The sequence below is a fragment of the Gekko japonicus genome, unplaced genomic scaffold (assembly GCF_001447785.1).
Source record: "Gekko japonicus isolate JY-2015 unplaced genomic scaffold, Gekko_japonicus_V1.1 scaffold780, whole genome shotgun sequence".
Taxonomy (NCBI): domain Eukaryota; kingdom Metazoa; phylum Chordata; class Lepidosauria; order Squamata; family Gekkonidae; genus Gekko; species Gekko japonicus.
The window spans coordinates 1,221,959-1,243,807 of record NW_015168071.1 but is presented as its reverse complement, the minus strand read 5'-3'; the positions used below and the strand labels follow the sequence as shown (position 1 = coordinate 1,243,807).

The 21,849-nt window shown below is 42.7% G+C and overlaps 1 protein-coding gene across 1 annotated transcript in view; it reads right to left on the bottom strand.

Moving 5' to 3' along the window:
• MALRD1 (MAM and LDL receptor class A domain containing 1) overlaps positions 1-21,849 on the bottom strand; it is a gene marked incomplete at its 3' end in the record, with an annotated part of 156,338 nt that overhangs the window by 105,941 nt on the left and 28,548 nt on the right. The window contains exons 7-8 of the mRNA XM_015414606.1: positions 13,239-13,361; positions 1,224-1,381 (exon numbers count right to left, since the gene is read on the bottom strand). Of these exons, the coding sequence (XP_015270092.1) occupies positions 1,224-1,381; positions 13,239-13,361 (281 nt within the window). The remainder of the gene's footprint in view (positions 1-1,223; positions 1,382-13,238; positions 13,362-21,849) is intronic.

The following is a 21,849-nucleotide window of genomic DNA, read 5'->3' as shown; positions in this document are numbered from 1 at the left end:
GGGAAAGAGCAGGAAAGACAGTTGCGAAAACAAATGATTTTTACATAGACATAGGTACACATAAAAGGGCTAGGTGAAGTTTTGGAGACAGAAGGGCTATTTGCCAGGTGGCCTTTGAATAACCTTTAGAAATGTAGATACTTTACCTGGTGAAACTGCCATTGTTTCATATGCATACTTTTTCTGGGTGGGGGAGAGAAGACTGGAGGTTTGCTCTGAGGGCTGCCTTATGCCACCTGAAAATGGAGAGCCTTTTTCCAAAGCTATAGCTTGCTCTGTGTTTCAGAACCAGGAGTGTCTTCCTTGGCCTGCATTTGTGGGTCTCTGCCTCAGGTTAGAAAGTGGGGTGCCCCTGCTGTTGTGGCTACCCTAGAGTAAGGCAGCACCTCTGGGCTACAGAATGTAATGTGTGACAGCATTGTCTGCCTATGGAGAGAGCCCATACTAGTGTCATACACTCCTGGCAGCATCTGGCACTAGCATAGTGCAAAGAATCCATGTTGGACATGGCACACAGCCTCTTTGTAGAGTTGCTGCTAATGAAATAAGAAGGTGCCCAGAAGAACCTTTCACACTTCACTATCCCCTCCCCTCTTTTCCCACCCTGACGACCCAGACTAGCTTGATCTCATCAGATCTTGGAAGCTAACCAGGGTTGGCCCTGGTTTATACTTGGATAGGAGACCACCAAGAAGTCCAGGATCGCTATGCAGAAGTAGGCAATGGCAAAGCATCTCTCTGAATGTCTCTTGCCTTGAAAACCCTATGGGGTTGCCATAAGTTGGCTGCGACTTGATGGCGCTTTCTACCGCCACCTATCTTTTCCCATTCTGCAAAGAAAGCCAATCCAAGTTCTGCTTATAGATCTCCTTCTACTGCTCTCAATGGTATTATTTTTTCATCATCATTCTGGGAACACAAAGCATTCCTCTACATACCACGGTATTTCCCCCACTTTGAAGCTCACACAAAATAAATTTTGTAAAAAAGAGAAGAACATGAGGTGCCAGTTCCTGCAGCCCACCTTGTTTAAACGTATAAAAGAACTGGTTCCACAGAACATGCTAGGACACAGTAAGTTTAACCACTTCTTCTAACAGCTACATTACCCACTCTTGGGGATGGAATAGGATGAAGAGAGATAGAGAGAAAGAGATGCACTTGGCAAGAGTATACCTGTTTTTCTTTTGGAAGAGGATTTACAACTGTGTATTTTCCCTTACCTTGGCAGTATAAAGTACAGCTTTAAGAATGCCTCTCTCCACCAGCAAATAACGAAACCGAAATTGGCAGTTCTCACCAAAGCAATGACACAAGGAATCATTCAGTTGTATGCTTGCATGTAATGTGCTCTCATTGGCTTGCATGCATTTCTGTTGACCTGAAAAAGAAAGTGTCTGCTAAGCAATTACTGGTTTCCTGAAATTAAATTGGGAACCTAACCATTCTGAACACTGTTACTTCAATGGAACTTCTCTGAGTAATGTTCTTAGAGCAACTACACTCCCTGGAGGTTAAAGAATTACACCCCCTGGAGGTTAAAGAATTACAGAGGTGGAATAACTTCAAAGTTGCGCATGTCACATAGGGCTGCCAACTTCCAGGTGGTGGCTGGAAATCTCCAGGGATTACAACTGATCTCCAAGAGACAGAGATAATTTCACCTTGATAAAATGGCTGCTTTGGAAGATGGGCTCTGTGGTGCCATAGCCCACTGAAAGGGAAAAGGCTGTGGCTCAGTGAAAGAGCCTCTGCTTTGCATACAGAAGGTCCCAGGTTCAATCCCTGCATCTCCAGTTGAAAGGATCAAGGTAGTAGATAATGGGAAAGGTTTCTAACTGAGACCCTGAAGAGCCGCTGCCAGTCTGAGTAGACAATACTGACTTTGACGGACCAAAGGTCTGATTTGGTATAAGGAAGCCTCATGTATTCCATGTACATTCCCTCCCCTTACTCCACCCCCCAAATCTCCAGGAATTTCCCAGTCCAGAGCTGGCAACCCCAGTGCATGTGACAGTTCCCTCATGATCCTGGAGAAGGAGGCTGGCCTGGCTCTGAGAGCAAGATCACGGCAGCAATCCTATAAATATTTTCCTTGGAGTAAAACCCACTGAATAGCATGGTAATTACTTCCAAACAGACCTGTTTGGGATTACCCTTAAAGACATTTCCCAGCCCACAGAGCACTTTCTGTTCCCAGATCTCATCTCCATTTAAAAAAAACAACAACAACAAATCTGGTTTAAATGAGAATGGCCCACAGGTTTTCAGATCCAATGCATTTCGGGCATTCCATTTGGCGTTTGCCCCTATAGATAATTTTGGTCAAACATAACACTCAAATAGTGAAGTAGGTCCAGGAGAATTTGGCAAGAAAGGAAAGGACTGGCAGCAAGGGGGAGCACTGTGCAATCCCAACCTATTTGATGGCTGTGTTACTGTTTCATCTATTCTGATCCCACACTAGTCTGTCTGCTCTCTCCCTTGCCACTTCCATACTACAGGAGTACAGGTGGTGCAGCAACAGCAGCCATTAGCTGAGCAAGATTTGCAGTGTCTCAGGTGTTCGATGATCTGGGATACATAATTTCTGGAGCATCTGACATCCCTACCAAATACTCAGGTGCTATGGAAAACTACAAGTCCCAGAGTCTCTAGCACCTTGGCAGCTGCTGTTTCTGCATTCCAAGCATCAAGGAGAAATGGAGGCCTTGCAGGACCACGGTGAGGCCCTAAACTATGTCAAATGTAAGGGGCATTGTAGTACAAGCAAACAAATTGCTTATTTAGAGATATTCAGTAATTTTTCTGTATTTAGCTTATTAGGCTTGCCGGAGATCTGGAATTACAGACCCTGTTCACACGGAGGATTTGCCGCGCTAAAGGCATGAATGTCAGGCGGATTTTCAGGGTGTGATCACACCGCAACATCTGGGAAGTGTAGTGCACCCGTGGCCAACCCGTGGCATCCCACCAAAGGTGCGCAGTAAAAAAACTATCTTGGAAAGTGCGCTACTATCCGGAAAACGTGGGGCGGGGCGGGTGTCTGATTGTGGGAACACTAGTATCCCATGGCATCCGGCGCCCGTCCATGTCCCGTTGCAAACCGGATGTTTTTCGTAAGCGCTTGCACACAAACATGTAACTGAAAGCAGTGGTGCTCTGCGGAACTGCACATGCACACAAATGCAAAACGCTTGCTGCCATGCTTCTTTGCCACACTCCAGCATCGCCATGTGATCACCAGCTAACAGCCTAAGTGCGAAGACTTGGGGGACCGTGTGATCAGGCTACTGTGCTTTATTTTGCTCTGGGGCAAACAGCCACACACCCCCCCCCCCGCGTTATCTGGCCTGTGTGACCGGGGCCACAGTTGATCTTCAGACTACACAGACTGCTTATTGTCATTTAATCCATTTCTCCTGGAGGAAATAGCTGCTTTTGAAGGTGATTTTTTTGGCATTATACCCTACTGATGTACCTCCCTTCTGTAAACCCCACCCTCCCAAACTCCACTGGAAAATCTCCAGATATTTCTGAACCTGGAGTTGGCAACCCTACTTAGCTTGTGTATAAATTCAGCTCTGAAGTCTGGCACAATTTTTGGAAGGCAACCTTTAGGTAAAGGGGCAGCCGGTCAGGGTTCAGGGTCTCTTGCCTCCCCCCCAATAATTTCTTCCTCACTTTACTCCAGGAAACATGATATACATGTGCAGAGACAGCGTGGTTCTACCCTATGATTGCTTTCCTAAATGGTTGCGTTGGATCTGAATGGTCTAAAGACATAAGCTATCATCTTGATGGGCACCTGTCATTTTCTTTAAAATCCAGCTGTTTTTATTGCCACTGTGCTTCCATATATGATCTGCACACAGCTCTCCCTGAAACTTTTATAGTGCCTAAAGGAAGAAATAAAGAAAGTTGTTCATTTCTTCAGAAAATTGCAGGAGATAGGCTGTCTTTGCAGTATGAAATCCATACCACAATCCCCCAGCAAGACATTAGCTAGGATATTGTGCAACCAAGTTACCAAAGCACATTGGTTTACAACTAAAACCAGAAACCAATTTTGACTCATCTTGACCTTTTGCTCCTGATGAAAAGCATTTCTATGGAGGCCTATAAGAACAACTTATACCAGCCATTTTCTTTTTTATCTATCAAAAATAAAAAGAGAAGACACCTGTTCTTTACAACATATATCATCACTTTTTTTTTACTCCTGAACCAGTTGGCTACCTAGTTCTTTTCAGGAGGTAGCAGATACATTTTCTCCGAATCATTTGTCATTATTAGTCAGTCTTATGGTTCACCCTTCATTAAATATCATCCTGGACACTAAATTCAGAGCTCATTATATGGGGAACGTTTTATATCAAACAGGAAAGAAGATGGCACTGCAGGCAAAGGGGTAATAGCAAGGTCAGAAATTTCTGCTTGGGCTGCTTATACGTGCACATGTTATTCAGTCCCCCGTTTTGCTGGGCCCCGCATTCTATCCTCATGACACTTGACCTTGGCAATAAAAGATACTTGCAATGGATGCTAATTTAAGTTGATTGGCAAGTCAGCATAAATGTAGTGCAAGAACTACTTTGATACGGGGGTCCTTTTGATCATGTAAAAGCCATAGCCCTTTGACCTTTCGTCCACCTCCCTCTGGATTCAAAAGAAAATTCTGGGGCCTTCTTAGCAATAGGACCAAACTATTAGGAGAGAAAGTACTAGGAAAGATTCATATGGAATCTGCTAGTGGAGATGCAAGTTTGTTACTATGAAGTCTGACTTATTTTTTATCACAGAGTCTTAAGACCTAGCAATCCCTCTCCTTCTGTAAAACAAATGGCCCTCTATGCTTTATGAGCCTTCTATGAATTTCCATGTTTGGCTACAACATCTCTATGGTCCCAACCACATGCAGAATTAGCCACGCGATAGGCACGAATGCCGGGCGGATTTTAAGGGCGCAATCACACAGGAACATCCGGCAAGCGTCCCGCACCCGTCACCAACCCGTTTCGCTCCACCGAAGAAGTGGAGTTAAAAAATATCGGGGAAACTGCAGTAGCAAAGGAGTTTGCAATGGGCTGCAGACGGACTTCCCCATGTGATCGCTCCGGCATGCTCCCATTGCGTCAGTGATCCCTTGCTGAAGCGCACCAGAAACACGCGGCGAAGGAAAATACCCGATACACCTGCCACAGCATCTGATCACGCAGTGGCGGGTCAAATTACTATGGCGCCAATAGCCTCGATTCGCCCCCTCCCCGCGTTATCTGGCATGTGTGACCACACTCTATGTATAGCAACCCCTGGAGAGCAACAAGAGAGCAAGACTTTGGCCTCTGTGTTCATTCTTGGAGGCCTTCCAGACAAGGTTGGTAAGTCTTAATAAACACACATTTAGCAAGGGACAGGACTACCCAGGGACAGATTCGGCCCAAGGCCAAGCCACCCAAAAGCAGGACCAATGAAATCAAGGAATGTGGGACATGTTCCCAGAAGTGGAGCTGAGAGGTGGTGGAGGAGGAGGAGATTGGATTTATACCCTGCCATTCACTATCCAAAGGAGTCTCAGAGCAGTTTACAATCCCTTTTTCTTCCACTCCCCACAACAGACACCCTGTGAGGTAGGTGGGCCTGAGAGAGCTCTGAAAGAACTTATGACTGACTCAAAGTCACACCAGCAGCTGCATATGGAGGAGTGAGGAATCAAACTCGCGCTCTTAACCACTACAGCAAACTGGCTCTCAGAAGACATCAGAATACACTCTAGGTATTGAAGATGCATAGCTCTCCTAAGTTGTACCAAGCAATCTACCCATTCATGAACAACAGATCACTCAAAAAAGTGAGCCATGTTGCATGACTACTATTAAATCCATTACAGTGTATTCAAAACCCATGTAAAGCAGGTAATCAGCTAAGAAAGGAAACTGTCAAAGCACAGAGTGAGTGAATTTGTAACACAGAGAATCAAAAAACCCTCAGGCACTCAAACACATACACATATCTCTCCTTTTGCTTGTCCTTCTGATCTACATTAAACTGTAAGTTTATAATTCCTTCTCTCATCTGAGCCACCAAGGCAGCCAACAAATTAAAAACATACATAACAAAAACTAGGATTGCCATCTCTGGGTTGGGAAATACCTGGAGATTTTGGGGGTGGAGCCTGAGGAGGGCGGGGATCAGGGAACAGCCATTTTCTCCAGGTGAACCGAACTCTGTCACCTGGAGATCAGTTGTAATAGCGGGAGATCTCCAGCCATCACCTGGAGGCTGGCAAGCCTAACAAAAACACATCTTAAAAACCATTAAAACCAAACAAAAACAACCAAATGAAAATACACATACAGGACCATAAAAACTACAATTTGAACATAGGGCAGGTAGGAGGGATCATTGAGGGAAGGCTGGACAAAAGAAAATCTTCTCCCTCTGGCAGAAGGTGGACAGGCAATGGAAGGGAGAGGTGAGTTCCAGAGAGAGTTCCAGAGTTTTAGTGCCATGACTGAGAAGAACCTTTCCTAGGGTGTCATCTGCTTAATCTCAGAAGGTGGAGGCACCTGAAGCAGGGCCTCTGAAGGTGACTGTAGTGGTCCGGTAGGGTTGTAACCATATGCACATTCTTCAGGTGTGCCAGTTCCAAATCATATAGGGTTTTTAAAACACCAGCACCTTGAATGGTGTCTGGAAACACATTGGGGGCCAGTGTATCTAGGCCAAGACTGGAGTGATATGGACCCTACTGCTCACCCCACTCAACATCCTAAATGCAGCATTCTGCACAAATTCAAGTTTCTGAATACTTGTTATGTAGAGTGCATTGCTGTAATCTAATGTAGCTGGGGCATCCACCACAGTGGCCAGATCTTTCCTGCTCAGAAAAGGCTGCAGCTGGCTAACCAGTTGAGGCTGGTAAAGGGCACCCCTGGCCATAGCTGCCACCTGCTACCTGCTTATCCAGTGGCAGGCTGAGCCCTGATCTTCCTTCAGGGGTAGTGCAACCCCATCCAGAGTCGGTGATACCTTAAGTTCTGGATAAGACCTTCCGCTCAACAGTAACACTTCCTGTCTTGTCAGGACTTCGATGAATAACTTTCTTAGGGAAGGTATCTGTCTGTGTAGATTACATAGGGGAGGATAATTAGAATGAAAAGGGTTGGATTTTAAAGAAAATTACAGACACCCATCAAGATATTAGCGTACATCTTTAGTGCATTAAGATCTGAAGCAGACATTTAGCAATCATAGGGCAGAACTAACCTACATCCTCAAGGAGGGTATCATGTTTGCTGACGTAAGGTGAGGAACAAATTCCAGGGGCCCTGCTATAAGCCTTCCCCCAGGAGCTCTGACCCTGACCTGCTGCCTCCTTTCCATTCACCTAAAAGTTTCCTTTGAAAAGTTATGCAAGGCCTCAGAGCTGGATTTAGCACTGACAGATTAGTGATAAATATTTGTAGTAGCTAGTGAAAACTGCATAGCAATATATTAAGACAATATAGTGTCTGATTCCTGAAGAAACTGGACATTTATATTAAAGCTAATGTGGAATATCAACACTGCGACACGGCTTTCATCATACCATAATATTGGTCATTATATGCTGAAGACACTAATGGTCCCCATCACTAGAAGAATTTCCTTTTTCAGCAATCTGTGCTCAAATGCATCACCAACTCTATTAAGGAAGAAAGATCAGACTCAGTTCAGCTAAGTGTCCTAATCCCCATACATCCGTATATTAAAAAACTTTGGAAGAGACTTCCACCATGAGACAGCTAACTCAGAGCAGAATCTTGCTCTCATTTTGAAGATGTCACTCACTAAACTTTCCCTCAATGCTGATTACCATTTTTAAAAAGATCACGTTTATAGGTCAGTCTGTGATGAGTAAATGCTAGGATAAAGCCATTTACATGCCCTAAGGGTAGCATTGTGGGCAAGGTAACATAAGCCTAATTAGTTGGTGCTGTTAGAGCTAGGCACTGAAGTGGGGTTATTTTCCGTATTACAGCAGCTATGTGGAGATACCAATGAGACTGCATCGCAAAAACTGTTTGGTTTGAGTCAAATAGTGCCTTTTCAATTTTCCTTCCCCCCCCCCAGATTTCTTTCATTACACCTTATTGGGATAGAAGTAAAAAGTTAAGCATTTAAGTCCCCCCCCCTCAAAAAACCCCAAACATAAAACGTACTCTGCTGCACAATTAACAATTTAGCTGCATCATTCTGAGCACTGCTACAATGCTGTGTATTATTATCTAATTCTATGCAGAGTTAAAAGTGTCCATTCTGTTGGCAAATTGCTAATAGGACAGAAAATCCAGTGAAGCTACTAATTATAGTAATGGGGGGAAATTAAACTAAAATATTATAAACAAACAAGTAGTGGTGCTCTCAAAGTTAGGACAAGCCATCCAGTAAATAGCTAGCAGTCTCCTTGTCAATCCAAATGCTCCTTTGGTATAAAACCATTCATTTCAGTAAGGTTCCTACAAACTTGAATGCCTTAAAGCTCAGTTAAATAATACCCTAGAAAATATAAATGGCACTGCTAGAAAAATATCAGCCAAGGTCAAAAAACGAAAGTTTACTGTATCCGTGAATACTTCAAAGCACTTGCTCATTCTATAATCAAGTTTAATTTTAAAAATGGAGATTTGGCAATCATGATTTAGTTTTCTACTCCCTGGTTTGGGGTGGATTGTATGTATGTGTATGTATGTGAATGAGAGAAAGAGAAATAGAACAAAATTAGAAAAGGAAATGTTTTCAGACTGAATTTCAGAACAAGGAATGTTGAGGTTCACTTGTCACCATTTTCTCCCATTCCAGTTACTGATCTTTGTTCTCCCTTTATGACTTGACACAAACAGCATGTGCGCTATCAAATAGAGGCAGACTGAACCAATTTAAAATGTTGAGTATCTTCCAGCAATTTTAATGGTATAATTTCTATGCATGTTATGTCTTTTCATCTTTGACCTTGAAGTATTTAGAGCACCTTAAGCTATTATTTTAGGGCAATATATCGAGCCTCATTTATTGTGTTACACTTGCTCAAATAGTGATGTTTACTTTAGAAAAATATGTGTATAGGTTTAATAGCTAAAGAGTTTTGAGCTGGAATCAAGTTAGAAGGACTTCCTTGGATCTAGCCCTTTGGTTTAGTTGCAACTCACAAATTCCGGACACAAGGTTTACATAAGGGAGCAAATAGACAATGTAGCAAAATCCCAATGGACAGGGATGATTACTTAAAATTATACTAATATCAGTCCATTGGTCATGCTGGAATCCTTAAAATGTCCTGAAGATATCAGGCAGGAAAATACAGAAGAGTTTTCCTTACTAAAATTTTTTTGTAGCCTTCAGTTAATTCGTATTTTATGCAGCAATCAAGTTTACTTTAACTCAATACAATAAAAAGTTAATTTCCAAATGTTCGTGAAACAAGTCGTTCATATGTACCAGACAGAAGTTAACTGTAATTATCTGATACATGCCTATAGGATGTTTGGAAACACACATCTGCTTTTTACAACGTTTCTTACCTCAGTAAAGTTAGTAACTATAATGTGGATTTGGAAAGGGGAAAAGAACTGGGAAAGGGGAGTGCCCCAAAGAAGATTTTAGCTTAATTCCAAACCAAATATATGATACCCCAAACTGGCCAGAACAGGGGGGACTGTGGAATGTATACATGCACTGCTGTCGTTCTTCCCCCTAAACATTGGCAGCAGAGAAAAGAATGGCCAGGAGTGGGTCTTCAGCTTAGGGCCTTGTTATTGCCAACGGCCTGCCTTGTTGTTGAGGGAAATTAGCTATGCCAGAGGGGTACAAGAATCGCGCACCACTTGTATACCAAGGTCCGGTACAGTAGGAAGACTCCAAATTTGAAGAGTAAATTAAATAGTTTTTATTAAATTTCCCTAATTACAAGCACATTAAGCATTCAAAAAGAGCAAGTAATACAGAACTAAGAAAGTAGAAGTGATTGATAGTGAATAGAGGGTTCAGTTATGGGGTAATACAACAGATGTTCAGGGGTCCATGGAGATGAGATTATGGCCTAAACTGCCAGTTGGCATCAGGGGCAGACACACAAAATCCGAGGCCATGTGCTCTGACAGATATAAACATTGGAAAACAATGCAGACCAATGGGATGCCTTGGGGGCTGTTCTTGGGTAAGAACAATAGATTTTCTAGACCAATAAGGAGTCCGTGGAGGTGTGGTAACAGGCAGAGTGTAATTCAGGTGTGACCAATGAGCTTTTATAGAGGCAGAATCTGGATCCACAATAGCATAGCCAGGTGCTGGATGGTTGGGCTGGGAGTGTCCATTGTGGAACAATAGAGTGGTCTGGTGTTTCCCTGTTGCCAGACAAAAGAGGTGATGTTTCTTAATGTGCAGCAGGATAAACCTGAATGGGAGACCATTCACTAGACATGGAGATTTAATGTTTACCTTGATAGGTCTGACATAGGTGTAAGAATGCAGACACCTTAGACAAATAGATGGAGACAGGAATGAGATGATTATTCCAAAGATATTTCCTGACATATACGTGAAACAGGAGATGGGGGAGGGAAACATGCAACATAATTCATGACAATAGCACAGACCAGAGGCTTTTTGTCCCTGCCTGTCAGTACATTTGACAGACAAAAGACTAGCCATTTGGTCAGTAGAAGATGCCTGAGGTAAGAGCAGAGACTTGCCCAGTCTAGTCCTTTTGGATTGAGCTGACAGGAGAGAAGGGGGGGGGTTGCTTGCATGGAGGAGGTTTGGCCTGGTGAGCTTCACTTGGCCTGTGTTTTCCCATCCAAGATGTGGTTCTCCTAGCCTCCCAGCAAAATCCACTGTTTAAGCCAAGCCTGGCTTCATGAGGGCACTGCTTTGGGAGGTTCAGAGGTCATTTTGGGGTGTCTCTCTCTCGAGAAAGGCCACCCCGGGTTCAGGGCCCAAAAGTCTGGTTACAGCCTCCAATTGGTTTTGGAGAATGCATGCTTTCCGATGCAAGTCTTCCAAGTCCAATTCCACCATCTCCTCCTCAAATCCTTTAAGCTGTGAGAAGAATTGCTCCCCCTGCAATTGGTCCTATATTATCTGACCTAGCACACAGCTCAATAATGGCTTCATTGGCTGAAAGAGTTAGTACTGGGACGTTCATGCCTCTACTGGTCCTGCTGCCATTGAAGGGGCTTGAAAGCCTTAAGTTCAAACGCTACAAGGAGATGTCCTGGTGCAGCCCCCCCCCCCATTCCGCAAAGCTGTCATGGGAACTGGACAGGCCTTGCTGCACTCCTGGGCTCCAGCTAAAAAAATGCCAAGATCAAGTAGAAAGGCTGCTGTGGGTCCTCTCTGATTTGATTTTGGGGACAGCCATTGCCGCTACTTCAACTTAAGCCAAACATTTCCCAGCTTCTGCCAAAGGTCAACTGAAATGGACATTCTTCTGGGAACTTGCTATAGCCCCTCTCCTTGAGTAGTGTCTTTCCTGGCTTAAGCAGAGGGACTACATTGGCCGTCCACAGAACTGGCTTGCTGTGCTGAAAAGTACTTGGTGGAGGGTAGAGATAGAAGCAAAAGGAGGTAAAAGAATATCATGGTGGCTTCTATCCCATCCTACCACTCCCACAAGCAAAGTTTGTTTGTTTATTTAAATCTTTATGACCCCACCTTTCCTTTTGGCTCTAGTTTGAAGCCTTCCTGCAATCTAAGGACCCTTCCGCCAAATAAAGTGGATCTTCCATTGGAAGAAAAGCCATTTAAGTAAGAGGGACTCCGCTTGGGTTGGAAGAAGGCTACTTGGAGGATGGCTAGATCCAACAGGTGCCTGCTCTTCACCCATTTGAGAAATGTTGTGTGCATCCCCCCATTTTTGCCTCTGCAAATACCAGATATGCACCATAATACCTGGAGCAAACATGACTGTCAATTAATGTGTGAATCCCTGGAAGAATTTAAGTACATGGAGATTTCATTCTGCAATTCTTTTTTCAACAATTTTTCTGTATATTGTGTATTAACAATACATTCCTATTTGGAGGCGGTGGGAATTGTGCTGTACTTTTCTTGAGGCTGTCAGAGTCTTGATACTGAGTCTCAGCAGAATATGTCATTGGAGAGAACTTTTGATAGAAAGAAGTTTTTGTAATACAAAACACTATCTTACAACTTCTACTGCTATGACAAAAGGACCAGGATAGTATATTCCAGGAATCTCAGAACGTCAGGACAGCAAGATTAAAATCTCTTCCCAAATGTAATAAAAACGAATTAAAATTCTCCCCATTTAAACCAAACATGGAAACTGAAAAATGAACCATTGATCAGCACAGCTGGCACGCTGTATTCCTTTCATTGACATTTCTTACCTTTTAATTGAAAATATATGCAGTTTTTCATTATAATTAATTATAGTTTTTTAAATACCTTTCCAAAACAATTTCCATAAATGCATAAAAATTTAATAGCATTACCATTGATGTCATTGCTTCCATCTTTCAGAAGAAATGAGTTTAAGCCAAGATCATGTGATTCCTTCAGAAGCCTCTCTGCTGAGTCACCAGCATTCCAATCACACACGTGAATTTTAAAACTGCAGGGGTCCTGAACTGAATTAGAAAAACAATGTTCTAATCTCTTTTGATGTTAACAGTTGTGAAACTACATTCACACACAGAATAACTCCTATCACTGTTCCCTCTGAGTTAGTGTGAGCTAGCTTAGAGTTTTTTAGCCTCCAGCTCACACATTTTTTCCTTAGCTCAGGAAGGATGGCTCCAAAGCAAACTAATTTATGCAGTAGCCAAATCGTTCGCTCACAACTTTAATACCAGTAGCTCACTAAGTAGAACCTTTGCTCACAAGACTCCACAGCTTAGAGGGAGTATTGACTCCTATGTATTCCGCCAACTCCCTCCCCTTTCCTGGAGTTCCTCCTCCCCCAACTTCCATTCCCCTATTAAACTCCCCCCCCCCAGAGCAACAAGTTTCTACACTTCAGGAGCTGCATCAAGAAAGGAAAATTCACAATTACTATCCTTAATGGTTTAAGAGCATGGTCATGTCATCGAAAGTGTGTGACTGGATGTATTTTATATAATATAATAAATAGAATATTTTATAAAAGAGAGATTAATAGAAAAAGGAATTCTAATTGTACTTCTACAAAAGTCATAAAATAATTTTAATAAAATGCCATGCTGGCTAGACCTTACAGCAGAAGCTTCCATTTGTGGCGCTGGAGGAGATGCTCGATGCATTATGGCAGTGTTCTCCCTCTGGAATGCAGGTCTCATTATGAGCATAGCGCTGCTCCTCACACAGTAAAGCTTCATAGGCTTAAAGAAAGATTAAAGAATATAAAAGTGAAAATGGCTTGGTTATATAGTAAATTCACTTCTTCTTTTTTTTTAAAGTCTGCTTTGTGACACTGACCATAGTTGAAGTAGGGAACATTTGTGATAATTACTGTGGTTAATGGGCAAAAACGGTCACACAAGTAGGCAACAGCTGCTCCTTGCCTGCCTCTCCTAAGACATTACATGCAGCTACATGTATCTTTCCTCCACCTTTTTTTCTTTTAACAAAAAAGCAGGCTTCGAAGGCTGCAAGGAATGCTGGGGTGGAGGGGAGAGGGTTTCTTAGCTACTTCCCTTCTGGCCTTTATTTCATGCAAAACCTCCTGGAGGCTTACTCCCCCTCCCCCCCCCCTCCCCCCCCCCCCCCCGTGGGTAGGAAAGCAGAAGGGGAAATAATTAGAACATAAAAACAGTCCAAGGCAGAAGGCATCAGCAGCCCACTTCCCGAACCATTTCTCCACTCAACCCGCTAGCCTCCTGAGAGACAAGACTGATTTTCGTTTTTAAAAAGTCAGTGGAAAGAAAAAGCACAAGTGCAGGTTTAATCAGGCTGTAGGCATATTAAAAGGGTCATCAGGAGAGAGTATATCTGAGAAGGAAAGCCGAGTTCCTCTAGGATGTTTCAGCAGCTCCACTTCTGAAGCCTCTGGCTCCAGTTTCATCACAGATTAATGACATGTTGCAGAGAAGAAGCCTTAGACCATTACTTTAAGAACACTGAAACACAGGGCTCCACTTTCGAGAACCTGTTTCCATCTCCCAGCGGATAGAAGTCGTAATCCCCTTTTCTACCTAATATCTTGTAAGAACATCAGTCTTTACATTTGTTCTAGAATCACTCTTCTGTTTTCCAAAGGCAGTGTGCAGCATATGGATTCTCAGGGCTGCAAAGTGGGAGAAGAGAGAGGGTCAGAATGGATTTCCTGCATTCTAGCAGGACCACCAAGGTACACATGAAATTTTTATAATTGTCCACTGCCCTCCATCAGAGCTACTGAAATGTCTGGAGATAAATGCTGTGTGTGCATCTTAGGCTACCCTAGAACACTGGTGCAAAGGCATAAGATAGGTTGAAGGGACGATTCCCCTTTCCCTCCTTTACAGTGTAAAGAAATGAACATTGTGTAGACAAGGGTATTTTTGACAGATGATTTGCTCATGTGCTTATACACATGAATGCATAAAACAAGGAGTGGGGGGGTGATACTACCCTTTCAGATGCAGAGCACATCACCATCAGTCTGAAGTGGGGGGAAGAAGTATCTCAGTGGCGAGACGTTTCCTCTCCCCCGTCCCCTCAGTTTTTCATAGCAGAGAATTTATTTTTAAACATTTGGGTTATGCACATGGGCACAAAAAGCATGCAGTATGAAAAAAACCAAAATAAATTGACACACACACACACCCCGTGTAAAAGAGGGATGAATTGACCTTGAACAACACCTGCTGTCTGACATTTTCTTCTTTCACCCCAAGGATCCCTTAAACTGCAAATGTGACTGACCCTCTCGGCCTCTTTCAGGCTCAACTGAAGCAGCATTATTTGACAAAGTGGAAGAAGTTCTCTGACCAAAGTGCAATGCGAAAGAAAATAATGTTCTCTTTATTGAAATGTGCAACATTCTACTTCAGATCTCCCTCCCCTCCCCGTTTTCCCAAATTTCAGGACACTGAAAAATTGCCTTTATGTTTCAACCATTTCCTATACTTGGATTGGATCCAAAGAACTTTGAGGAAATCAAGGCTTTCCCCATTTGCAGCTCTCTCTGTTTCCAGAAAAACCACTCCTGCTGGTTAGAGTGTTCTGGGGACCAGCTTGGAATGTAGTATAGGGGAGACATCTCCCTGCCCCCTTTTGCAAAAACAAAACTGCCTTTCACTTACGACTGCTCTCTTTTGGTTCAAACCTAAGACATTCATGTGTCAAGGGTCTGAAGGACTTCCGGGTTGTTTATTAGCTGCAGCACGTCAACTTGTGGCAACAAAATGGTTAGAAAAGAAACCTCCTAACCTAGAACAATGGTATAACAAAATATGGGAAATGTTTGTAATGTATAAATTAACAATAAAAATGTCTAATGCTTCTCCTGAAAAATATCATTAAAAAGTAGTTGTAGTTTGGTACCCAGTTGTAAGTTATTTGTTGAGCAAAGATATTATTCCTGAAGGACTTCAGGGCTTCCTGACTCCAAGGGGGTTCAAGGAGCCTCTCTCAGTGTCCACTCACTATCAATGCACACAATGCCTTTAAAATGACTCTGCTGGCCACTGGGTTAATGGTGAATGTCCTTCTAACAGCCTGTCACTTAGGGTTGCCATTTACCAGGTGGAGACAGGATTCTACCCATCCCACCTCCTGTTGCCTATCCTCTCTCTAGCAAGTGATGTGAGAAGAATTCAGGGCTAGAATGGCATCCCCCAGTGTCATAACATTGTCTCCAGCCATGTAACCAGGAATTATGTCACTGTGTTGCTGGCCGCTCTAGCATTCACTCAAAACTCTGTGGTGCAAGAACCGCGGGTGACACAGTGATAATGCTCCCAGTTATGTGGCTGGAAATTATGTTGTGACCTCAGGAGATGCCATTCTAGTGAATCTCTACCTCTCAAGGTTTCCTGGAAGTTGCTGCCCCTACTGGTGCCTGACAATGAGCTGGGAGGCAGCCTTGAGTCCGGGGTCGGGAGGGCAAGAGGGGCTGATATGTGAGGGCAATGGGAGCTTCCTGCAGAAACTGCTCAGTTCTCATAGAAGAGACAGAAGGGCATAGCCAGTGAAGAGGCTGGCCTCAGGGAGGGCCTGGCCTTTCATAAGGCAAAGGGAAATGAGCCAAGGGGGACATGGCAGCTCTTGCTTTTCAGGCTGAAGGCAGCAGCAGGACGAGGAGGAAGGCAGAGGACAAGGGTAAATGAGGCCTGTGGGACAGTATGCAGAGCTCCCTGCTAGCATAGATCTGCCAGACTCAGACAGGTCTTTTGCATCATGATTTTGCATGAAACTCTGAGCTACACCATACACTTGCTTGCAACCTCACGGAGAAAAGGCAGCCTGAGATGGCACTTTTTGAGTGGGAAGATAGCCAAGAGAGAAAGGTTAAGTACTGCCTTCTTTCTTCTCAAAACAGCACCCTTCTGTGTCCGGATTTAAATAATTAAAAAGTCCTTCATGACATGCATTCTCATGTCCTGTGCAGTTTGCTCCTTCAATGCAAATATTTGTCCAAAAAGAAACAAACAAACAGAATTGCCCTTCACCTTTCTCCTGCCAGTTTTACAAGCTCCTTGACAAGGCTTATTGTACGACTACAAATTAATTCGGGCAACTGGTTAAGCCAGGATGAATCATTATCTCTATTTTTTTAAAAAAAAAAAACACCCAGAACTTGGATTTATATGTAAATCCCTTGGAATGAAAAATCCTTTGGAAATAAATCAGCATTAGAAATGGAGTGATTATGATGGATCTATAACAATTGTATTTGTACAATGTGAACAGGCTTCTTGTAAACCAGTTAGAGCAGCTGCAAACCTTTTACCCTTCTGGGCTCTACAATTAAGCACTGCCAGGCCATGGGGTAATATTAAGTTCCCTCTTCTCTAAGGCATTACGACCAAGTCTAATTTCACTGTTCTGAAAGAATCAATGTGTCATTTGCCAGCTTTAAGTACACATGGAAAAGATGAACTTACTGTGCATGCCAAGCATATCAATCTACAACCTATAGAGAAGATTCAAAAGGTAGAGAGGTCAGTCTGATAGAAAAGTTAATAAGAACCGTGCTTAATTGCTTCCTTCTGCATAGCTGCAAGATGGACGTGCCTTGGAAAGAAAGATGCAGCTGGTTTATGTAGATCAATGCTTGAAAGAAGTTCCATAATTCCAGTTTTAATGACAAAATGTGCATGCTTGATGAAGGAGATCCTTTAGCAGCTGAGGTACAGCTCAGTGTTCTTGAGCACTGGCAACAATGGAGGGGAATAATCCTTCCCTGAATTTGTCTGACCAGTTTGACGAAGCTCTCTCCTTTGCTTCCCTGAGCATAGATGTTTTCCTGGGCTTTATCCCGTGACAAGGCCAGCATCAAAGGTTGGTATAGTTAGACATCTGTCAAGGCCCATGACTGAAACACCCAACCAGAGTTGAGCAGCCTCTTCACACCCACCAGGAATAAGAGACTACACAAAAGGATCCTGCAGTGGCTTGGAGCAGTCTCATATTTCTTCTTTGGGAGAGGTGCCTGAAGGCAGTTACATAAGAGAGTCATGTTCCATTGCCTCCATGAGCCTCTCTTACCATAAACCAGAGGGACATCTGGGTCACTTTGTGTGGGAGGGGGTCCTGGGAAGGCAGTGTAGCACAGGTCTCTTGCACATTTTGAAGCCCTGTCTGTACTGATGGGGGTTAAGGGAGCATGACAAGGCTGCATTCTACTGCCTCCTCAAAGTACTCTGCCATTAGGAAGAGGGAGGTCATCATTGAGGCCTCTGAATTAGTAAGGCAGCCAGAAATTGCAGGTGAATGGATTGGTGGTAAAGAAGAAATTATTGGCTTTAGGTTTAAGTTTATCATGGAGATAAGGATAAAGCAGAGAAGATGGAAGAAGAAAACATAAAAGCACAAATAAGAAAGTTGTATGTAGAAGACTGGGAAAGAATGGGGTCCACTAGAGTGGCATGAAGCTAGGGTATAGAAAATTGCCATGCCAAAGTATCAAGATAGGAAAGAGCTAGATCAATTATCTGTAGAGAAGCTAATTAAGCTGAGCAGGCCCAGAAGAGAATATTAAGGACCCCTGACAAAGAATAGCAGCTGGAGTGGGAAATGGATTTATTTAAGAGGAGTCCAGCATCAACACAAGTCATGTCTTCTGGCTAGGATACTCTATAATACTTCCATAGATCTGCTATTTGAAGCCAGTTCACACAAATGTCTATCATCTGTTGTGCACAAATAGGTCTTTCAGATCATTCAGTGTCAATCCACATACCGTGCTTTTCAGTGTTAACAATCCATACATTTGGCTAAGTGTAATAAAGTATTAAACCATTAAAATGCTGCACAAATTAGTGCTGATCGATCCTATGCCTCCTGTCTCTGATTGATAAGGAAGAAAATGGTCAGTTCTTACCGAGAGAATGAAGAAAAATGAAACTAAAAGATGAGGCTCAACATGCTTCAAAGCAGAAAGGGAGGAAATCTGCTTTGAGTTATTTTACTGATTATAGTGCTAGATTAAACTGATGTACTCAAATATAATATATTCAAAATCTGACATATTGTACAACAACCATTGAAGTTTTAAATATGAAATTTCCAGTTCAAATCCTCACTGATAATTTGAAATTTTACCTAGAAAACCATCTGTTTAGGCTTGTGGGCTATGTGTCCAATGTTTTCAAGTCTTCAAGTGTAAAATATGACACACATGGTCAAATGCTTACACTTGCATGAAATTCTAGATATTATTGTAGGTCAATTATAAAATACAAGCAGGAGACCTCAAGGATGTGCAGGGGGTATCATATTTTCTCTTCCCCCATGCTCATTACCTTGAAATCCTCAATAACCTCCCCACTTTTCTTGCTTCCTTTTCTCTTCTTTCCATCTACCAGCCAACCTACCTTTATCTATCACCATGTTTTTAGCTTTCCTTCCTTCCCCTGGTAGCCTCTCCCAGTGAAAACTCTGAACAGTTCTGGCTGCTAGGCTGGAAGCAGTTGCACCATGGGGAACCAGTAATAACTTGTGGGGGACCTCATTTTCTCCTGTATCCCCCTCCCCACATTATTTCCTCTTTCCCTCCTCCTGGTAGCCCAATGTCCTTAACTTTCTCTTTTCCCTTTTCACCTTCCTAGCCATCAACCGACATTTTACCCACCTCCTTCAACTACATTTATTTACTTTTTGTATCCCCTACCTTTCTTCACAATAGGGACCCAAAGTACATTACATCACTTTCCTCTCCTCCATTTTATTCTCATAACAACCCTGTGAGCGAGGTTAGGCTGAAAAAGTGTGATTGGCTCAAGGTCACCCAGTGAGCTTCTGTGGCATTGAGGATTGAAACATGGGCATTTCAGATCCTAGACTGAAACTCTAACAGCTATACTACACTGGTTTTCATTGGGTGGCTGTTGTTGAACAGTAGCAAGCACCTGGACCTGCGAATATTGCAAGTCCAGTAGTAGTAAGTCACCTGGGGGTTGCTGATGAACATGGATCCAATGAATCTAAGACCAAAAAATCCCTGGAATTGGCCCTGTTTCCTCTCCTGCCTTTCATTGACTGAAACCAAGGCTTGAATGCTGGCAATACTGTTGTGGTTGACTAGCAACAGTCACAGAAGGCATTTGTTTCTCATAGAATCATAGAGTTGGAAGGGGGCATATGGACCATCTAGTCCAACCCCCTGCCCAATGCAGGTTTGATGAACTTAAAAACCCCCATGTAGGGTTTTTTTTTTATTTCAGATTTTTCTGCAAATTACCACCCCACCCCACCCCCCCCCCGTTTGTAGAAAGATCTGTCTTGTCTCTATATGGGCCTAATCTCCAGATGTAAATATTCACAGATGGGGTCAAGTTCAGAATTAGACATACTGATTGTAAAATATTAAATACATTTGATATATTGATTGTGAAACACATCTGCAACTAAATCCTACTACATACCACTGCAAGTTATCTATCAAATAATGCCAGATAAAATGAACAACATTAAATACCTCCCAATGGTAAGATAATGTTTCATATCAAAATTCTAAAAGGAGAATTTTTAGGAGAATTGTATAGCAAAATTCATTCAGTTTTATCCAAGGTTAATAAAATGGATTGTGATGGGATTCATTCAGATACAGCCTTTTAAAAAAATATCAGGAACCAGATGGTTAAATTTTCAAGATAGCCTGGAGCAGCAAGAAAGGAAGGGGAGATTATTGATCTGTTTCAAAACAGAGCTTTTCTGTAAAACTCAAATTATGTTTCATTCTATGGGAATTTAAAATATCTGTATCAGCACTTCCTTACTTTCCATTCACTTTCTTTCTATAATCAATCTCTTCTCCTGCAAAAACCTTGAGTTTGCAACAAGATAATGGCTTGGATTGAGCCAAATATTTGTCACGCACACCCCCATTGCTTACCAAAATGTGAAGTGAGAAAGTTGCACTCCACAAGTGGAAATCATGAAAACATTCAGCTGGATATAAGCCAATATCTTTCCCAAAAAGAGTATTATTAATAGGATGGGTGACTATAGATGCAGCTCACCCCAGCAATGCGATGAAATTACATACCTGCACACTGCCCAAGGGCCTTCTTCTGAACATCCATTAAAGATCCAGGGTTCTTGCCCTCTGATACATCCACTCACCCTAGCAATTGCAGCTATTCATCCCAGCAGCTAACAGTCTGAAGCTCAGTTGTCAAGAGCTGTTTCACACTTGACATTTTGTACTCAGAGATACCCAAGTACAAAATATATTAGTGCTGTATCAGTAGCAGAACCATGAATTTTTAGAGAGACAAAAATCAGACTGCTTCACCAACATTTTAAAGAGATGTAACCTCATAACATCCAAATGTGTCTTTCAGAACAGGTGCAATACACTGTGTGCCAAAGCACCTGTATTAAGCTGCCAATGTCAAGTGTGTTTCAGAAACTGCAGTTGTCAGAGCAAAACCCAAAGAAGCCCTGTTCTTGAGGAGCATGGATCCAGTCACTTACAGTGATATAGCTGGAGAAACAGGACAACTGAACAGTTTGTGTGAATCCTTTGGGATACTCTTATAAGTGGGGAACTGAGAAAAGCTGGAAAATTTGGATTCCCCTTTCCAAAAATATAGTGCTAGACTGCTGAGATCAGAGAAAAGTCTATTATGCATGGGTGTTTCCCCTCACTTTCCCTGCACATGTCCATTGGGTTTTCTTTGTCATTCTGCATTGATTTTCCTCCATTCAGCACTCAGTTTGCTTTCTGGTTGCTGTTTCCCCGGGTTTTCTGAGAGTGCTTTTGTGCCAATTTTCCCCTTGGTTCGCTTCCAAGCTGAAGGTATTCAAAAGCATACAGATTCTCTCAGATTTCCCCTCAGCCCTTTTGTCATCCAAAGGTCACTCCTTCCCTCATTGAGACTGTTCCACCCACTCTGCGCCTTCTGCCATCCTCCCCCCTTCATCGGAGTACAAACTCCATTTCCCCTTCATTTAATTTAAAAAAAATTTTTTTACAAGCAGCATGAGTCTAGCAAAATGAGACTATCACTAGTCTCAAATGTCTGAATTTAACAAAATTAAAAATGGGGGGGGGTTAAAGGAGCTGTGTGAGTTTTAGTTCCCTGCTGGTAGTGACTTGAAAGGGGGGTTGGAGAGGAGGCAAACAGCAGTGTCCACAGTGCAAAAAAAAAAAAAGGATTTCAGTGCCACATGCAAGCAAAATAAAGGTGGATCATCAGCGCGGAATAAAATTGACAT